Genomic DNA, 15,461 nt, shown 5'->3' with positions numbered 1-15,461 from the left:
CACTTCTTCACATTGGCTTTTAATTCTTAACCTGTTTCATTTTCCACTTGTCTTTTGCTATTTTCTCTATTTTATTTGGTCCCTTGACCTGTTTTTAGTATCTCTGTTTTAATTCTCTCTTAATGTTTATTTTTAATATTTTGCTTTTAGTCCTGCTTGTTGTAACTGTACAGCGCTTTGGTCAGTTGTAATGCTGTGTTTTTAAGCGCTCAACAAATAAATATGGTATGGTATGGTATATCGTTTTCATTATGAAATGCATTAAGGCACATATTAAACATGTGGGAGCATGGTACCTCACAGCAAAGGGGTTACATGTCCCTTGAGTTTGCATACTTGTATGTGAATTTCCCCTTGGGATTAATAAAGTATCTATCTATCTATCTATCTATCTATCTATCTATCTATCTATCTATCTACTCGGCATGCTCAGTTTCCTTACAAAGGCATACAGGGTGTGGGATTTGTGATATTAAATTGACCCTTGGGTTAAGAGTGTGTTCGTATTCACCCAGCTATGAGCTGCCGCCCCGACCGTCCAGGGTATGTTCCTGCCTCGCTCACGATGATTGCTGGGACGGCTGGGACTACGGATGGATGGATGGAATAATTAAACGTGTACAACAAAGATTTATCAAAATTCCTTAAAAGTTCCGAACATTCAGTGTCCATAGGCTTCAGGTTACCATGACAGCAAGTTGGACGCCGTGGCCGATGAAACAACGCCCTGAAATAGAGGGTTAAGGAGGATTAGGAGCGACTTAGATTATAGAAAGTAAATTTAGAAGTACAGTGTCATTATTTAGTCTTTCAAATAATAACGGTTTTATTAAAAAAATATAGATGTTTATATTAAGTTAGAAAAAAGCAATGTAATTTGTCGAGAAGAGCAATGTGATTTGTCGAGATTGTAATGGGCACCCCTCAGATCTCACAGTGGTACGGTCTGCGATTTGTTTCACTCCAGCCACACCTTCAGCACTTTCCGAGTATGGTCCTTCGTTTGAAAAACGGAATCACTACAAATATGTTAGACTTCTTCTGGGTTTGCCCGGAACTTCTGAAACTTGTTTTGTTTTATAGATTTTAATGTAACTGATAATTGCAACGCCACGGCCGTTTCGGAGCGCCCTACGCTCGTAACAGATGGATCCCAAATCTTTCTATCAGACAAATCATATGTAATAATACTGTACACAATTAAAAAGTGTATGGTAGACTGATGATAAGAACAAACCTCATAGTTGCGTGTGGAATTTCTCCGGATCCAGCGACTCACTCGGAGCAGGTACGGGGGGAAAAAAGTTTCCGACGATGCGGAAATCAGAATTCTAGAAGCGATGAATCATACCGTAAACTTGGTAGTAACCCCCGAAAATGGGATAGCAGGTGCACATTCCGCCTTCTTTGTCATTCGGTAAACTATACAACTGTGAGAGGTTGTAAGTGATCTTCTGTACTTTCGCTTGTAATTGAAGGGCTTTGATTTTTCCGCGAAATTATGAACAGAATATTTATGCATACATACACGAGTATGCACCCTTTTAGAGAATGTTGTTCATTAATTATCTTGCAGTAGATTTTATCAATGTGGAAGTGAAATAGGTACAGTGTTGGCGATTATTCCGGGCATAGTGCGCAAGAATAGTTTGGCCATAGAAATGTTAGTATCAAGTCACAGAAAGTTATCTGAGGCATCACCATCATTTGTGACTGTTTTCAGGCGATGACAGCATAATGGATTGAGATAACTAATGAAGGGCATCAATTTGAGATGTTTACTGACTGTATTTCACTAATACAAGTTAAACTTAGACCATTTTGACGCATTTTGGATTCAGTATTTAATTTTTGTTACATTTTAATTACCATCTTCTTCACTTGCCCTTGCACAACCTGCATTGACAGGTAAACATGCGGGTGGATCACAGTTACTCTGGAGATCTGGTGGACATGAAGAAGCATGGGATGGGAGTACAGGAATGGGCTGATGGGTCCACATACAAGGGGCAGTTCCAGAATGACATGAAACATGGGTTTGGCGTATTTACCTGGCCCAACGGGGAGGTAAGTAATAACCCACTGCCAACCAGAAGTCAGAGAAACAAACAATATTAACCCTGTGTTTCAGTGGATAGATACAGGCTCCCGTTATCCTTCATTGTGAATACAGTAGCCCGATTCATTAAGTAAATGAAAAAAATGTTTTTTCTGTTGTTAACAGATAAGTAATGCATGCTGCACTGATTCAAATATAATACACATGCTCATTATATAAAAAATGAAAAATTTATGTTTTTCTTTGCATTGTTTGATAACTTAAAAGCAGTACTGTCAGTGTTTTATTCCATCTGCCTCAGTGTTAAGTGCTGTGTAAAGAGTTTTCTGATATGGAACAGAATCTATAAATTATGAATATCATCATATAAATATTATTTTTTATGTGTAAAATAAAAATTATTTACATTTTAAAGCAAATTGTGTCTATTATAATAAGCAAGAAGGAGCAATATTTAGAAAATCAGAAGCAATATTAAACTTAATTTGTTTTCTGTCAGATATATAAAGGTGAATTTTATAAAGATCATCGACATGGACATGGAGTTTATCAATGGCCTGGAGGCTCTCACTTCACAGGGAAGTTCTTCCTAAACCGCAAAGAAGGATATGGGATTTTGGAATATGAGGATGGAACTATTTTTCATGTAATTATATTTATTATCAATTAAAACATAATTAATGGCATAATTAAGAGTTAACTGACATGCTATTTATGTAAAATAATTTTTTTTTCAATGGTATGATTTCAAAAAGTAAATTCTGTCTTAAACTATACACTGTTGTAAGGAAGTGAAGGGTATCTTTCTTGCGCTCCATATATATATATATATATATATATATATATATATATATATATATATATATATATATATATATATATATATACTGTATATGCCGTATATTTCAATGAAAATTTACTTTTCATGGAACGTTTTGAAGTAGTGGGACTTGTGCTGTGAAATAATGGTTCACACAAAATACACTATTTTATGGAGTTTCAGTAAATTTTGGGCAAATACGTTTCTGTTAATATTAGTACATGCCCAGACAGGGATTATTGAGCATTGGATTTGGGTTGAAAAGGATGTCAATAAGGATATTTTTCAGTGGAGGTGATTGTATTTTAGATTTAGCCATGGTTTAAAACGTATGTTCCCTGAAAGGACATGGTATACATGGTGATTTACATATAAAAGTATGCTTCCCATTGAGACATGAGATTGTGGTGATAAAAGACATTAGGAAATGCATTTTACATGGTAGATGAGAGAGTTTGGGACTTGTGCCATCAAGAAAATAAATAAGTGTGTTGTAGAAAATGTTGGTCAAGTAGTTGTGTGTTTGTATGTTGAATAAATAGATAAAACCTAGCCAGCTCGTAGCTTTAACAAGATGCATTTAGTGGAACACAATGCTTGCTTCCCATTTACTGTGTACATGTGTAATAGTGTTATTTTGTGGCTGTAATTCTATTTAATGTTTCTTGACAGGGGCTATATAAAAGTGATGAACGGTTTGGTCCTGGAATTATGACTTATGTCGATGGCCGGCAGGATGTAGGCCTTTGGCACCGCAACCTCTTGGTAAAGCTTTGCAGCAGTAGTGCTGGAGCTTTCAAGGTGTCTGATATCCCTGAGTATCGCACCAGTGTTGACAACAGGCAGAACATCAAAACAGTTGACTTTGCCTGTGAACCAGAGGTGACAGACGTTGACATCCAAAAGAGTACTGAGTCAGACAGTGATCCTTTCTTCTATGCTTTCAAGGAGCTGCTAATAGATGATCATTTTGTGCTGCCACCTGAAATTCAAAGATACTCCATTGACCCCGATCACCTGCCTATGACACAGTCTGTCAAAAATGAACTAATTCAGAAGTTTTTTGGGGAAGAGAACTGTCTGGGTTTTGGGAAAGGACCTTTCATACAAATGTCATCTGCCAGCACTTGCCACCTGCTACTTGTGATGCATAGACACATCAACAGACACAGGTATGTCATTCAATTCTTGTCATGGCAACTTCTTATACTGAGAGAGGGATAGCTTTGTTTTAGTTATCCTAGGAAGTTGTTGTTAATTCAACAAAGAAAAATCTGTAGTGTATGAGTCACTGTTTATTTTACATCTAAACAGTTTGTTGTTCTAATTTAGCAAATAAACACTGTGTAACCATGGATTGCTGGAGTTTCTGAACGTAATCTGTATATCAACAGGGTTAAGTCTTCGTGCTGCTCCTATCTTGGATTATAACCACAAAATAAACCACAAATGAGGGTTTTATTTAAGTGTCATGTAAGGGAGGAATGAGTATAGGAAATAAAGCACCAAATATCCAACATTTACAAGTTAAAAGAAAGTCGTGGTGATACTCTGTGTCTGGCTAAACATTTTCTGCCTCTTTAATTCATTGGGTTTTTTTTACTAATTTGCGCACCTCTAAACTCACCAAATATCACAGAGTCTTTCACTTCTGAGCTTTTCTGTATCACCTCCTGTGCTCACCTGTTCCTTAACCAGTTAGGTTTTTGTCCAAACTCTTCTCCTGGTCCAAGACTACTTCTACTCTGATCAGTAGCAGTGGTCACTCAAGTTCTGCTCACAATGCATTTTTGGGTTCCTTCTAAATTGCTTGTGGGGTCAAGTGTGGCTCTACAATGTACTTTATTCCCTGCAATAATGGATACTGAGACATGGGCAAAAGGTAAAACACTAATTATAGCTCTTTGACAGTATAACAGAGGATTCTTTATGTTCTCCCTACTGCCTGTTAACAGCTTTGAGGAAGCTGACTGGCAGCTTGCTAATGCTGTATAATAGCTCTTTTGCTTTGGGGTCTTGCAGAATCTTTTCCTGGACTGCATTTGCTGGGATGCCCTTTTTTGTGGCCTCTGTATACCTTAACTGAAATGTAGAGGGTCTGTTGATTTGCCAGAGTAGTTTCTTTTTATTTTAGGTGGTCACTATTGTTCATTTCCTATATGCCTTATTCATTAAAATAGCTCATATAATCCTACACTCCCCTTGCTAGCCAAGCGATCAGTCACATCAAAATGAAACTACTGTAAATACATTTTTGAAAATAAATGAAGGAAGCACATGATCCCGGGGTCCAGGATGCCATTGACCGCGACTGTCAAACTTAGTTCATTGAGTGCTGTAGTGGCTGAGAATATGTCAACCAGTTTTCCTAAATTAGACTTTGGAAAAAAAATTGACGGCTTTATTTAAAGATTGAAAAGTGACGATCTGCTCCATTCTGAGGATGTTCAGAAAACTCCAAAATATTAGAAATTAGAAAAGTCTCAAAATAAGTTAAAATGAGTTAAAAATTGTTTTATTGAAAATGTAACAATACATAAAATACAAATACAAAATAATAAATGAAATATTAATTTAATCTGTTCTTTATATATAAAATGCTAATGTCTGTCATGCAATTACTCTTGAACTACAGGGGTTAGAAACTTGATATTGGTATTAATCGACATGGAAATTCAAAATATTTGATGTGGTGGCAACTTATTAAAAGATGAGTTTACAAGATCTGTTTAATTTACAATAAAAGTTTTAATTACAATAAATGTTTCTGTTCACTAGTAAAGTACCCAACAGGTTGCTGCTATCTAAATTTTTTTTAAGGTTCTAGCCCTATTAATTTGCATGAAATCTCAATACAGATGGACAGACATTAGCATTTTATTTATATAAAATGTCTCATGTCTGAATAATGAGCACACTTAAGTTACTGTAAATTAAATGTTTAATTACTATTTAGAATTGGTCTCTAATTTGGAAATTTACAGCAAAGAAAAGTTCCTCCAGAAGACTAACACTCTTGCAATGCATGGTATCTTTTATAGTATGCGCTGTAATCCTCAGTCTGAGACAGCATTTGTTGTGCTACTGTTCCGACATTAATTGATTACGACAGGTTATATTACCTAGTCATTGTTGTTGTTTCAGATGCAGTGCAACCCCTTCACAACTGAATTTTGTTGAATGGTATTGATCTTGCCATTAGGAATTATACTGGAACATTTCTGAGTAAATCTTTCAGACCCCAGATTGGATTTATTTTTGACAGCGTTTTGGTGAATTTTTTTGTTGAGCATGCAACAAATGTATGTTTTTAAATTGGGAAGACCTGTGCTGCGTGATGAAATGGTTATTCTTGGTTTGTTCATAGTGTTTTGATTCTTCATGGTGTTTCTGTGCTTTTCTCATCCTGGCAGGTGTGAACAGGAAAAGTTAAACTGGGATATTGTTCCAATTCTAAATGGTAACAGGGACCCGTTTGGTCCAAAAGGTCCAATAGAGCTGAATTCTGAGAAGCTGATTCTGGAGTCTTCTTCCGGGAACTCTCAAAATGTCTATAAAATTCTGAGTAGTGGTCTTGCTCACCCTGATGTGTCAGATGTTAATGGACACACTGCTTTAATTGGAGCATCCGTAAGTGATAAGCTGTATGTTTATTAGAGTTTATGTATGATAATTATAATTTGTAACCTAGACCAAAATCAGTCCCTTGGCCTTCATTTTATTTAATACTTTCAGCAAGCCTATAGAAAAGGTTCTTGTAAATTAATTTATATTGTAGTGGAAAATGAAATTTTCTACTGCCTTATATGTAATGTAGTCAACTTGAGAATCTACTCATTTAGGAATAAGACCATTTAGCTTTAAATATGTAGTGATAAACAATGGTGATTCCATTAAAAAAATAAGACTTTTAGTCTCATTATTAATAAATAAAACATTGATTATTGATATTATCTCATTTATTAATTGTTTCTCATTTTACAGTAGGATTTTATTTTCTATTGATAGTACACATTGTTTGATTCCACTTGATAGGCCCTCATTTATTAAGCCATTCTTGTTGTTTCACATATTAGCAGATCGCTTTTTAATGCAGTTTGATGAAAACAAATTAACGAATAAACCATCTGTGATAGTGTTTACCACTGAATCAAGGGGCAAATGGTGTCTGTTGGCTAATTCAGATACAAAAACTGCTGATCAATATGAAAATCTGTCACCATACTACCAGAGTGGCTGTTACATAAAGAGCTATATGTTCTTAATTTGTTGTTCTTAGTGTTCATTTTAACCTTTACTTAGGTTGGTTGCCATCATGATGTCATTAACCTTCTACTGGATAGTGGAGCAGATGTCAACAAAATGAACAATGAGGGATTGTCTGCCTTTGCTGCATGTAATGTGCTTTATTATCCACCACAATCTTTCCAAGAAGAAAGGACAGAAGAAATTACTGAGGAGGACAAGGTAGAGATTTTGCTTCTGTTTATCTTATTCTCCATCTCTCAATCGTGTTCCCATAAAGCCTGCTTCTCAGACTCTGTCATTACTTTAGAGGCACCTTTCTTACCTCCTGTCTGGTTTTAGATTTGATCTCATACATCTTTTATTTCTCCCTATGCATTTCACATTTACACTTCCTCTTTTGTCATGTCATCAAAGGCATACTGACCAATCGGTTTAAAACAGGAATTGGATACACAGACCTTAGTGTTCTATTATACGGAAGATACTGTATATACAACAAATAACCTATGCTAATATGTGTAGAGTTCCCTGTGTGCCAGTGAATATAAGCAGTAACAACCAGGGGGTGGTAACAGCTGTACATGAGGACTATGTGTGGACACTAGAACACAAGTAAATGTATTGGCAGCCCGTTTGTGACAGGGTGCAGCAAAGTTTTTTTGTATAACTGATGGGAGCATACTGCTATTTACATTGGAGATAAAACCCAATATTTACTAAGGGTTATTATTTCTTTTAAACAAAGTGTGGACTCAGGGTGCAGGGGATACAAAATCAACTTGAGATTATTGTGACCTGTCAGTTGTGCGATTTTTGAATGGTATACAAAGTAATGGAAACAATACCTCTTAGTACGCCAGTTTGTTGAGACCCATAAAGTGATATTTTGCATATGTTACTTTTAAAGAATAGTGTTCAATAGAACAATAGCATAGAGGAGCAAGCTTTATGCATCTGTAGTGATGATGTTAATACTTGAAGTGGTCAAGCATGATACTAAAAACCTAATATGGTTTTCTAATGTGCTGAAGGTGCAATTGGCCAAATAAAATATGTGAACTGCAAGATTCCAGCATTTGTGATTTATATTGTCTATTTTTTTAGGACCAAGTCAGCATTGATGCCAAAATGCAGAATCAATTATGCAGAATCAATTATTGTATTATAATTGATTTTCTCTTGTTAGAGAAAAATATACTATCAGATATTCATTCTCACCTAATCAACATATATCAGAACCACCCAGTCCAGAGGTGGAATTCAGAATTCCTTTGTGGCAGAATGTCTCTTGAAGTCAATTCAAGTTCTGGGTGGCCTTTGACTTCAATGACATAGGGGAATGTTTGTGGAATGAATTGCAATTGATCATTGAAGAAGAGTGAAGAGATTAGTTATGAATTAGTTTAATTTATTATTCATTAACAATTAAACATGAGAGAAGTATATGCACATTGGGTGCCCAGAATGTTGACTCCTGTAGTGAAATGTCATCTAATATTCCAAGGAGACTCTCAAGCTAATGAGTTCGGACGTAGAGAAATTTTAAGAAGCATTTCATAACTGGGGATTAAACTTGGCTATAACACAATCATCCAGAGTCCAAACAACAATCAAAACTAAGAAAGAGTGGAGAAACTCCAACACCAAGGAAATCTAGGGCCCAAGCTATTGCCATCAGAAATGCACACAATTTTTATGTTGGGGGTGTTGTCCATATTCATTAATTCCTTTGTTTTTGTGGCATTCAGAAAGGAAAAACTGGCCAGGAAAGATGAGTCTGGTTTACGGCAATGTCCCCAATCACACTTCTAGGGTTGTAAAGGCTCCTTTATGAAATTGTGATCGCAAGGTTTCATAGTGGACCTTTTAATATTTATTTATTATTTTTCCTTGTCTTAAGCAAAAGTCCCAAATATCCCCCATAGCACTGTGGAGAGGAAGGCAAGCAGAGGTCACACTTGACTTCTGACTTGGAGAGGTAGGTTGCTCCTTACTGTATATACTGGCAAATAAAAATAGGTGGTTCCTTTTGTAGCAATGACAATTCATTCTTGAGTTATTATTTCAACCCAAAACAGGAAACTGACACCATTACAGGGCAAGGTACCTTGTAACCTTCTATCAAGTGTTTAACTGATACATATATAAAAGTAGATTCTTTTATAAAAAAGCGGGTCATAAAAAATATAATTTTCTGACACAGACTTGGCTGCAGCCTTAATTACTTGGGCATAAACAAATAGGAGTATACAAGTTTTTTTGCAAGGGATGTCTCGTATCAATGATGAAAATGTCAAGTTAATAACTGACAGTTAGCCACACAAACAAGAAAAATCTGAATGACATAGAAGAACTTTTTGAACTTTATAATGCATATTAGTATTATTTAAGATTGTATTGAAAAATAAAACTTGATTGGTTTTACTGCTGTTCAGTAGGTCAGACTCAAAGTTTTTTGATTATTCTGTGCATAGTTACTGTGTCATTTCAAAAAGATTGGAATACAGGAAACCAGTACCCATCCTGGCTGCACTTGGAGAAAGAAAAGAATAAACCCTTGTTGTGACGCCAGCCCATCAAAGAGTACACTTACACACGAACCCACAATCAAACCCACAATCGTTCATACTGGGCAAGTTTACAGTTCCCATTCCACTAAATGTGCAGCTGTTTGGGATTTGCTAGAAAAACCTGAGTATCCCGAGGAAAACCAACACAGAAATGGGGACCACATGCAAACTCTAGCTGTTGTGTTAATCACGGTGCACCTGACACTAGCAAGTATTTTACTTAAATCAATATGATTGGTAATGCACTCTATAAAGAGAACCTATTCAGACTGACCTGTCAGGCCATGTTGCTACTCTGTAACTTAATCTACCATAGCTGTAATGTTTGATTATATAACTTACTAGTGTTCTGATACAGAGGAGATTCTAGAAATACGAAGGCTATTTTATTTGCTGTTGCAATTAAACTGTATGAATTATATAACTGTTATATTTGCATAACTATACAGTCACTTATTACACACCATTTATTAAATTACTGAATATGGAGCAAGCTGTAATATATACATAGCAGATCTCATGAGTTTGAAAGAAATAATGCATTTTGGGGTACTGTTGCAATTTTCAGAATGGTCTGAATTTTCTTTTTTTTTAATTCTTATTTTTGTTATTTGTATTTTTCATTTTCCTTCTTTTTTGCCTCTTTTCTCATGTTTTGCTTGCCAAAGGTTAACTGCTATATTAAACAAAAACAACAGCAGACAATTATTTTTGATAATGCATGATTAAGGCCAGTATTTCTTTCTTACATAGTTGAATGATCATTTTGTTTTTTGATGATTATTACCTTTGCTTTGTGTTGAGCTTATACTCCTTGTTGGAAAACAACAAGGGACTTCATTATCAGTACAAGAATCTCTGGCCTGCAGCAGAGAAGTTATGGGTTTCTTGTATATATTTGGCATTTAGCTGTTTCCAGGTAACAATTCACGTAATTGTTTAGAGAAAAGACATCCAAAGTTTGACTGAATAGATAATTTTAATAGATGGCAATCAAAACTTAATTATAACAACAACAGCAGCAGAGTTTGGTAGCTGCTTATTTTTATAATCTCTTATATATATTTCTCTTCTGGTTCGTCCTGCTTCCTCTTCAAATCTGGTCCCGCCCACACGCAGCCCACACGACATTTCTCGATTCCTATTCGTCCTCTTCCAATCCCTTCCCCATACACCCCCACGCCACTTTTCTCGAGTCCTATTCCTCCTTCGGACTACCGTGTTCCCCGCTCCTCTCTCATGACCCCATTGGTGTCACGTCACCGCCCGATATCTAGCCTGACCACATGACCTTTCATTACAGCCATGTCTGCACCTGGGAGTCTTTTCCGTAGCCTGCTACAGTAAGGTACTCTTTTGACCATTGCCATTGGTTTCGCTCCTTGCTATTTTTGTTATACTGCGACGGTTGTTTCCTAAGCCTTTGTTATAAAATGAACAACAGTATCTTCTCTGTCGACGGGTTTTTGTACAACGTCATCTGTATTCCGGGATCCGGCAACTGCCTGTTCCTATCAGTGGGTTATTTCTTGACACAAACGGTTAACGAAGGCAATGCACTCTCACTATGACATAGGACAGTACATTTCGTTGCATCACATTGGGACAGATTTGGAGATTATTCTTTCCAATGCAAGTCGAGTTATCACAGCAAGTCACGAGTACTATCAATACATGGCAACATCTACAGTTTATGGTGGTGAAGCTGAAATTCAAGCTCTTTCCGAGATTAGATCTTTCAACTCATTATCTGTCGTCTCCAGCAAAACACATATTCACAACTACATCTTTCAAGAAGTATTTCTTTCTTCTTGATTTCTGAATTCCTTTCTCACCATTTACCATTCCTATTATTACACCGCTGTATGCTATGGTGGGTGTCAACTAGTATTCAAATGTTTCTCCAATCAATGGCAGTTACAGTGTGTTCATTTTTTTATTAACAATTTGTTCATTTTTATTCCCTTCTTATCTTTTACTCAGGAACTTTTTCAGAAAAAAAATCTAAGTTCTAGCTAAAGATCAATAGACTATGATACCAGATAATTAGCTTTATCTGTTGTTTTTCTACAGACTGTCCCTGAGTGGATGTTTATCTTGAATGGCCTTGTCTTGTACAGTTTAAAATTATGTGTCGTCATTTATTATAGTACATGCTTTTGTAATATCTATATGTAAATATAATTGCATGCCTGATCCACATTTAAATATATAAATGTAGAAAATATAGAGTATTCATGTGTGCAAAATGATGAAATGCACATATAGAGCAAAATATTATTTACCTGTCATTTTATTTTGGATTCTGGTTTCTACCTTACCTTTTGAATCCTAAGAGGTAGTGCAAAATTGACCACAAACAATTTTTTATTTTTTTAAAAGACAATTTCTTTCTAACGCTGAGCGTTGTCAAATGTGAATATTCTGCCTGTACTGGATGTAGTTTTATAATAAGTGCAGCTTATTGTATTTTCTTATTTTAGACAATACAATCACAGAATATATCTGGGAACACTGAAATGAACACTGAAATAAAGGATGACGAATGGTTAAATGAAAGTGATATACAAGAAGAAGTGTCCATGGAGAAGGAAAGTTTGAAATCTGTTAGTGGTGTTACTTTCGAACCAAGCCTGTCTGTCACAGAGGGGATCAAAAAAAAAGACAAGAAAACTGATGCTCAAGGGAAACAGGACCAGGCTTTAGATGATGCTTTTAATTCTGCTGAAAGTTTACTGAGCTTTACCTTTGATGGCTCTGAGCAGACACTCCAAGCCCAACCTTTTTCCCACAAAAAATTTGTGAAGTCATACAGAGAGTCTTTAGACAATATTCAGAAATTGGCATCCAAAAATTCAGAGTAGGTATTTTAAAATCCATTATTAATTATTAGAAAATCTGTGTCTGTATCTGTACATGCATAATAAGAGGATTTATGTTAAAAATGGTTTCTACACCTGATCAAGTCTTGTGATAAGCTGGAAAAAGAATTTGAGATGTTGACTGTAGCTTATTTCGCACATGATACTTACAGGGTTACACATATGAGGAATTAATTGTGATCACAACTCCAGGCAAACAGACTGGAATTGTTAGAATTTTTGAAAATGTCTGTGATCATTGACTGGTTTTATTTTTGTCTAAAAGAAAATAGGTGAGCATCAGTAATTTAGGGCTCCATTTATTCTATTCCTGTTATTTTCCAGACAAATACTTACATTTTCGCAAAATGCATTTGAATCACAAAGGCATTGAAATACAAAATAGCACATAGATATGAAGTGTGTATTAATACAGTTTAAGTGTTTGTGAAAATAGAACACTCTGTTTCATCTGAAGGAGACACTTGTGCAACATCCATTTAAAGTTCAAGTTTATTGTCTTCTAATTCAGTGATGCCTATGTGCACTTTTCTTTTTGTTTTTGGAAATTGCTCGAAATTTGCTACTACGTAAATCAATGTGAAAGAGGTTGCATATGGCTGTGCTTAGTTGTATTTCAGTAGGTTTTAAGGCTTTTCTTTCAAACTTTGCAAATTTAAAGTGCTTGGTGAGATATGTATTTTGAAATTTTAACTCAAGCATGTTTAACTTGACCTTATATAATAGACTCAGAAAATATTCACAACCCTTCAATTTTTGCACACTTTGTGTTGTAGATTTAATTTTAAAAGAGTACATTTGCCAGTTTTGCCAGTCAATCTACATTCAATACCCCATAATGCCAAAGTGAAAATATGTTTTCTGAAAGGTTTGAAAATTTATTATAAATAAAAAAATTAAAACCTTTCATTTATGTAAGTATTCAGACCACTTTCTGTGGCACATTTAGATTGTGGTGAGGTTCATCCTGTTAGCTTCAATTATCCTTGTGTGTCTAGAACTTGACTGAAGTCCACCTAATTGATCAGACATAGCTTAGCAAGGCACAGACCTATGTACAATATATAAGGTTCCACCTTTCACAGTGCATGTCAAGATAAAAACCAAGCTATGAAGTCCAAGGATCAGGACCTCTCTGTAGATCTCTGTGATAAAATTGTGGTGATAAGCATAGTGGTGATAAGCATAGATCAGGGTAAGGGCAAAAAAAATTTTCTTTTAAAAAATGAAAGCTTAAAATTTTCCTAGGAGTGCAGTGGCCTCAGTAAACGTCAAATGGAAAAAAAAATTGGGACCACCAGGACTCTTCCAAGAATTGCCTTTTTGCCAAACTAAGTAACCAGGCAAGAAGGGCCTTGGTCATGGACGTGACTAAGAACCCAGCAGTCACTTTAACAAAGATTTGGAAGTCCTCTGCTTAGACAGGAGAACCTGTTGAAAGGACGGCCCTCTCAACAGCAGTCCATCAATCAGGCATTTATGGTTAGAGTGGTTAACCTTTGCTTGGAGTTTGCCAAATGGCATTTAAAGGACTTTGGGAGCATAAAGAAAAGATTATGTTGTCCGATAAAACAAAAAATGAAGTCAGAAATGCAAGCAGTGTGTCTGGAGAAGGCCAGGTACTGCTCATCACTTGTCTAATACCATCCCTTCAATGAAGCATGGTGGTGTCAGTATCATGCAATGGGATGCTTCTCAGTGGCAGGGACAAAGAAACTGGGCAGAGTTGAGGGAAGGATGAATGTAACCAAATACAGAGAGGTCCTTAAAGAAAACCTGCTTGTGAGTGCACATGTTTTGAGACTGATGCAACAAATCACATTTCCAAAAAACAAAGACCCAATACGTACTGCCAAGTCAAGTCTTTTAATGTGCTTGAGTAGCCCAAGAAATGCCCAGACATAAACACCATAGAACATCTGTGGAAAGACCTGAAGATGGCAGTTTACAGACACTTCCCATACACTCTAAAACAGCTTGAGAGGATCTGCCAGTAAAATTGGGATAAATTGCCAAAATCCAGGTGTGTAAAGCTTGTAGATACTTACCCAAGACGTCTTGAAGCTGTAATTTCTGCCAAAGGGGCTTCTACAAAGTACTGAATTAAGGGTCTGAATATTTATATGAATGAGAGATTGCAGTTTTTGATTTTGTTTTAATTTGCAAAAGTTTCTGAAAGCATGTTTTCAGTTTTTTTGGAATGGGTTATTGAATGTATATTGATGAACAAAAATTTAAAATGTATTCATGAAAAATGAAATCTATAATGCAATAAAGTGGGCAGAAAATGAAGAGGTCTAAATACTTTCTGACTCCACTGCATAGTCCTCTCCTGAGGCTCTTATTTTTGATTAATTCAATTCCGTGTCACCTGTCTGAGGGTATGATTGCATTCTGCATGATTTAGCTACATACTGTTATACTTAGGCTAATATAAATAATTGTGCACTGTGAGAATAATCTGAATTGAATTGAAATGATGATGTGAAGGCATGATGTGAAGGCATGGTGGCATACTATGGCGTTATTTCAGTGCCACTATTCTGAGCGCACGTAAAAAAATATTGCAAGTGCAAGTGTTGCATTTTGAGGAGAAATTTATTTTGAGCGTACAAAAGCTGAATTTGAGTGAACAAAATTCATTGCTGCGTGCAAAAAATGTATTTCAGTGTTTGCGCTTATCCATATACACACACACAATAGCACCCCCTCTCGCTCAGTTTTTTCATTTGCGCTTGCTCGCAATGTGTTGCTTGCGCTTTTATTTTATTTATTTTATTTTAAAATAAAATAATTAAAGATATTATCCGCAAATTGGGGTTTAATTGAGTTTAGCTGGATTTAGCTACATTTCGGACTGTTTCCGGAATGCAGCAGCTAGC

General features: G+C 35.8%; 1 protein-coding gene across 3 annotated transcripts in view; it reads left to right on the top strand.

The window, feature by feature from the left end:
- Positions 1-988: 988 nt before the first annotated feature.
- The window catches only part of ankmy1 (ankyrin repeat and MYND domain containing 1), a 40,834-nt gene continuing 26,361 nt past the window's right edge, over positions 989-15,461 (top strand). Inside the window, exons 1-7 of one of the 3 annotated variants that reach the window (XM_039766466.1) lie at positions 989-1,288; positions 1,909-2,067; positions 2,559-2,705; positions 3,552-4,051; positions 6,293-6,509; positions 7,182-7,346; positions 12,181-12,557. In XM_039766466.1, the coding sequence (XP_039622400.1) occupies positions 1,223-1,288; positions 1,909-2,067; positions 2,559-2,705; positions 3,552-4,051; positions 6,293-6,509; positions 7,182-7,346; positions 12,181-12,557 (1,631 nt within the window). In that variant the 5' untranslated portion in view covers positions 989-1,222. The remainder of the gene's footprint in view (positions 1,289-1,908; positions 2,068-2,558; positions 2,706-3,551; positions 4,052-6,292; positions 6,510-7,181; positions 7,347-12,180; positions 12,558-15,461) is intronic. The other 2 variants (XM_039766476.1, XM_039766480.1) reach the window with 2 other exon arrangements.

The sequence above is a fragment of the Polypterus senegalus genome, chromosome 1 (genome assembly GCF_016835505.1).
Source record: "Polypterus senegalus isolate Bchr_013 chromosome 1, ASM1683550v1, whole genome shotgun sequence".
Classification (NCBI taxonomy): Eukaryota; Metazoa; Chordata; class Cladistia; order Polypteriformes; family Polypteridae; genus Polypterus; species Polypterus senegalus.
The sequence above is the reverse complement of the archived record's forward strand: the minus strand, read 5'-3'. Positions and strand labels throughout refer to the sequence as shown.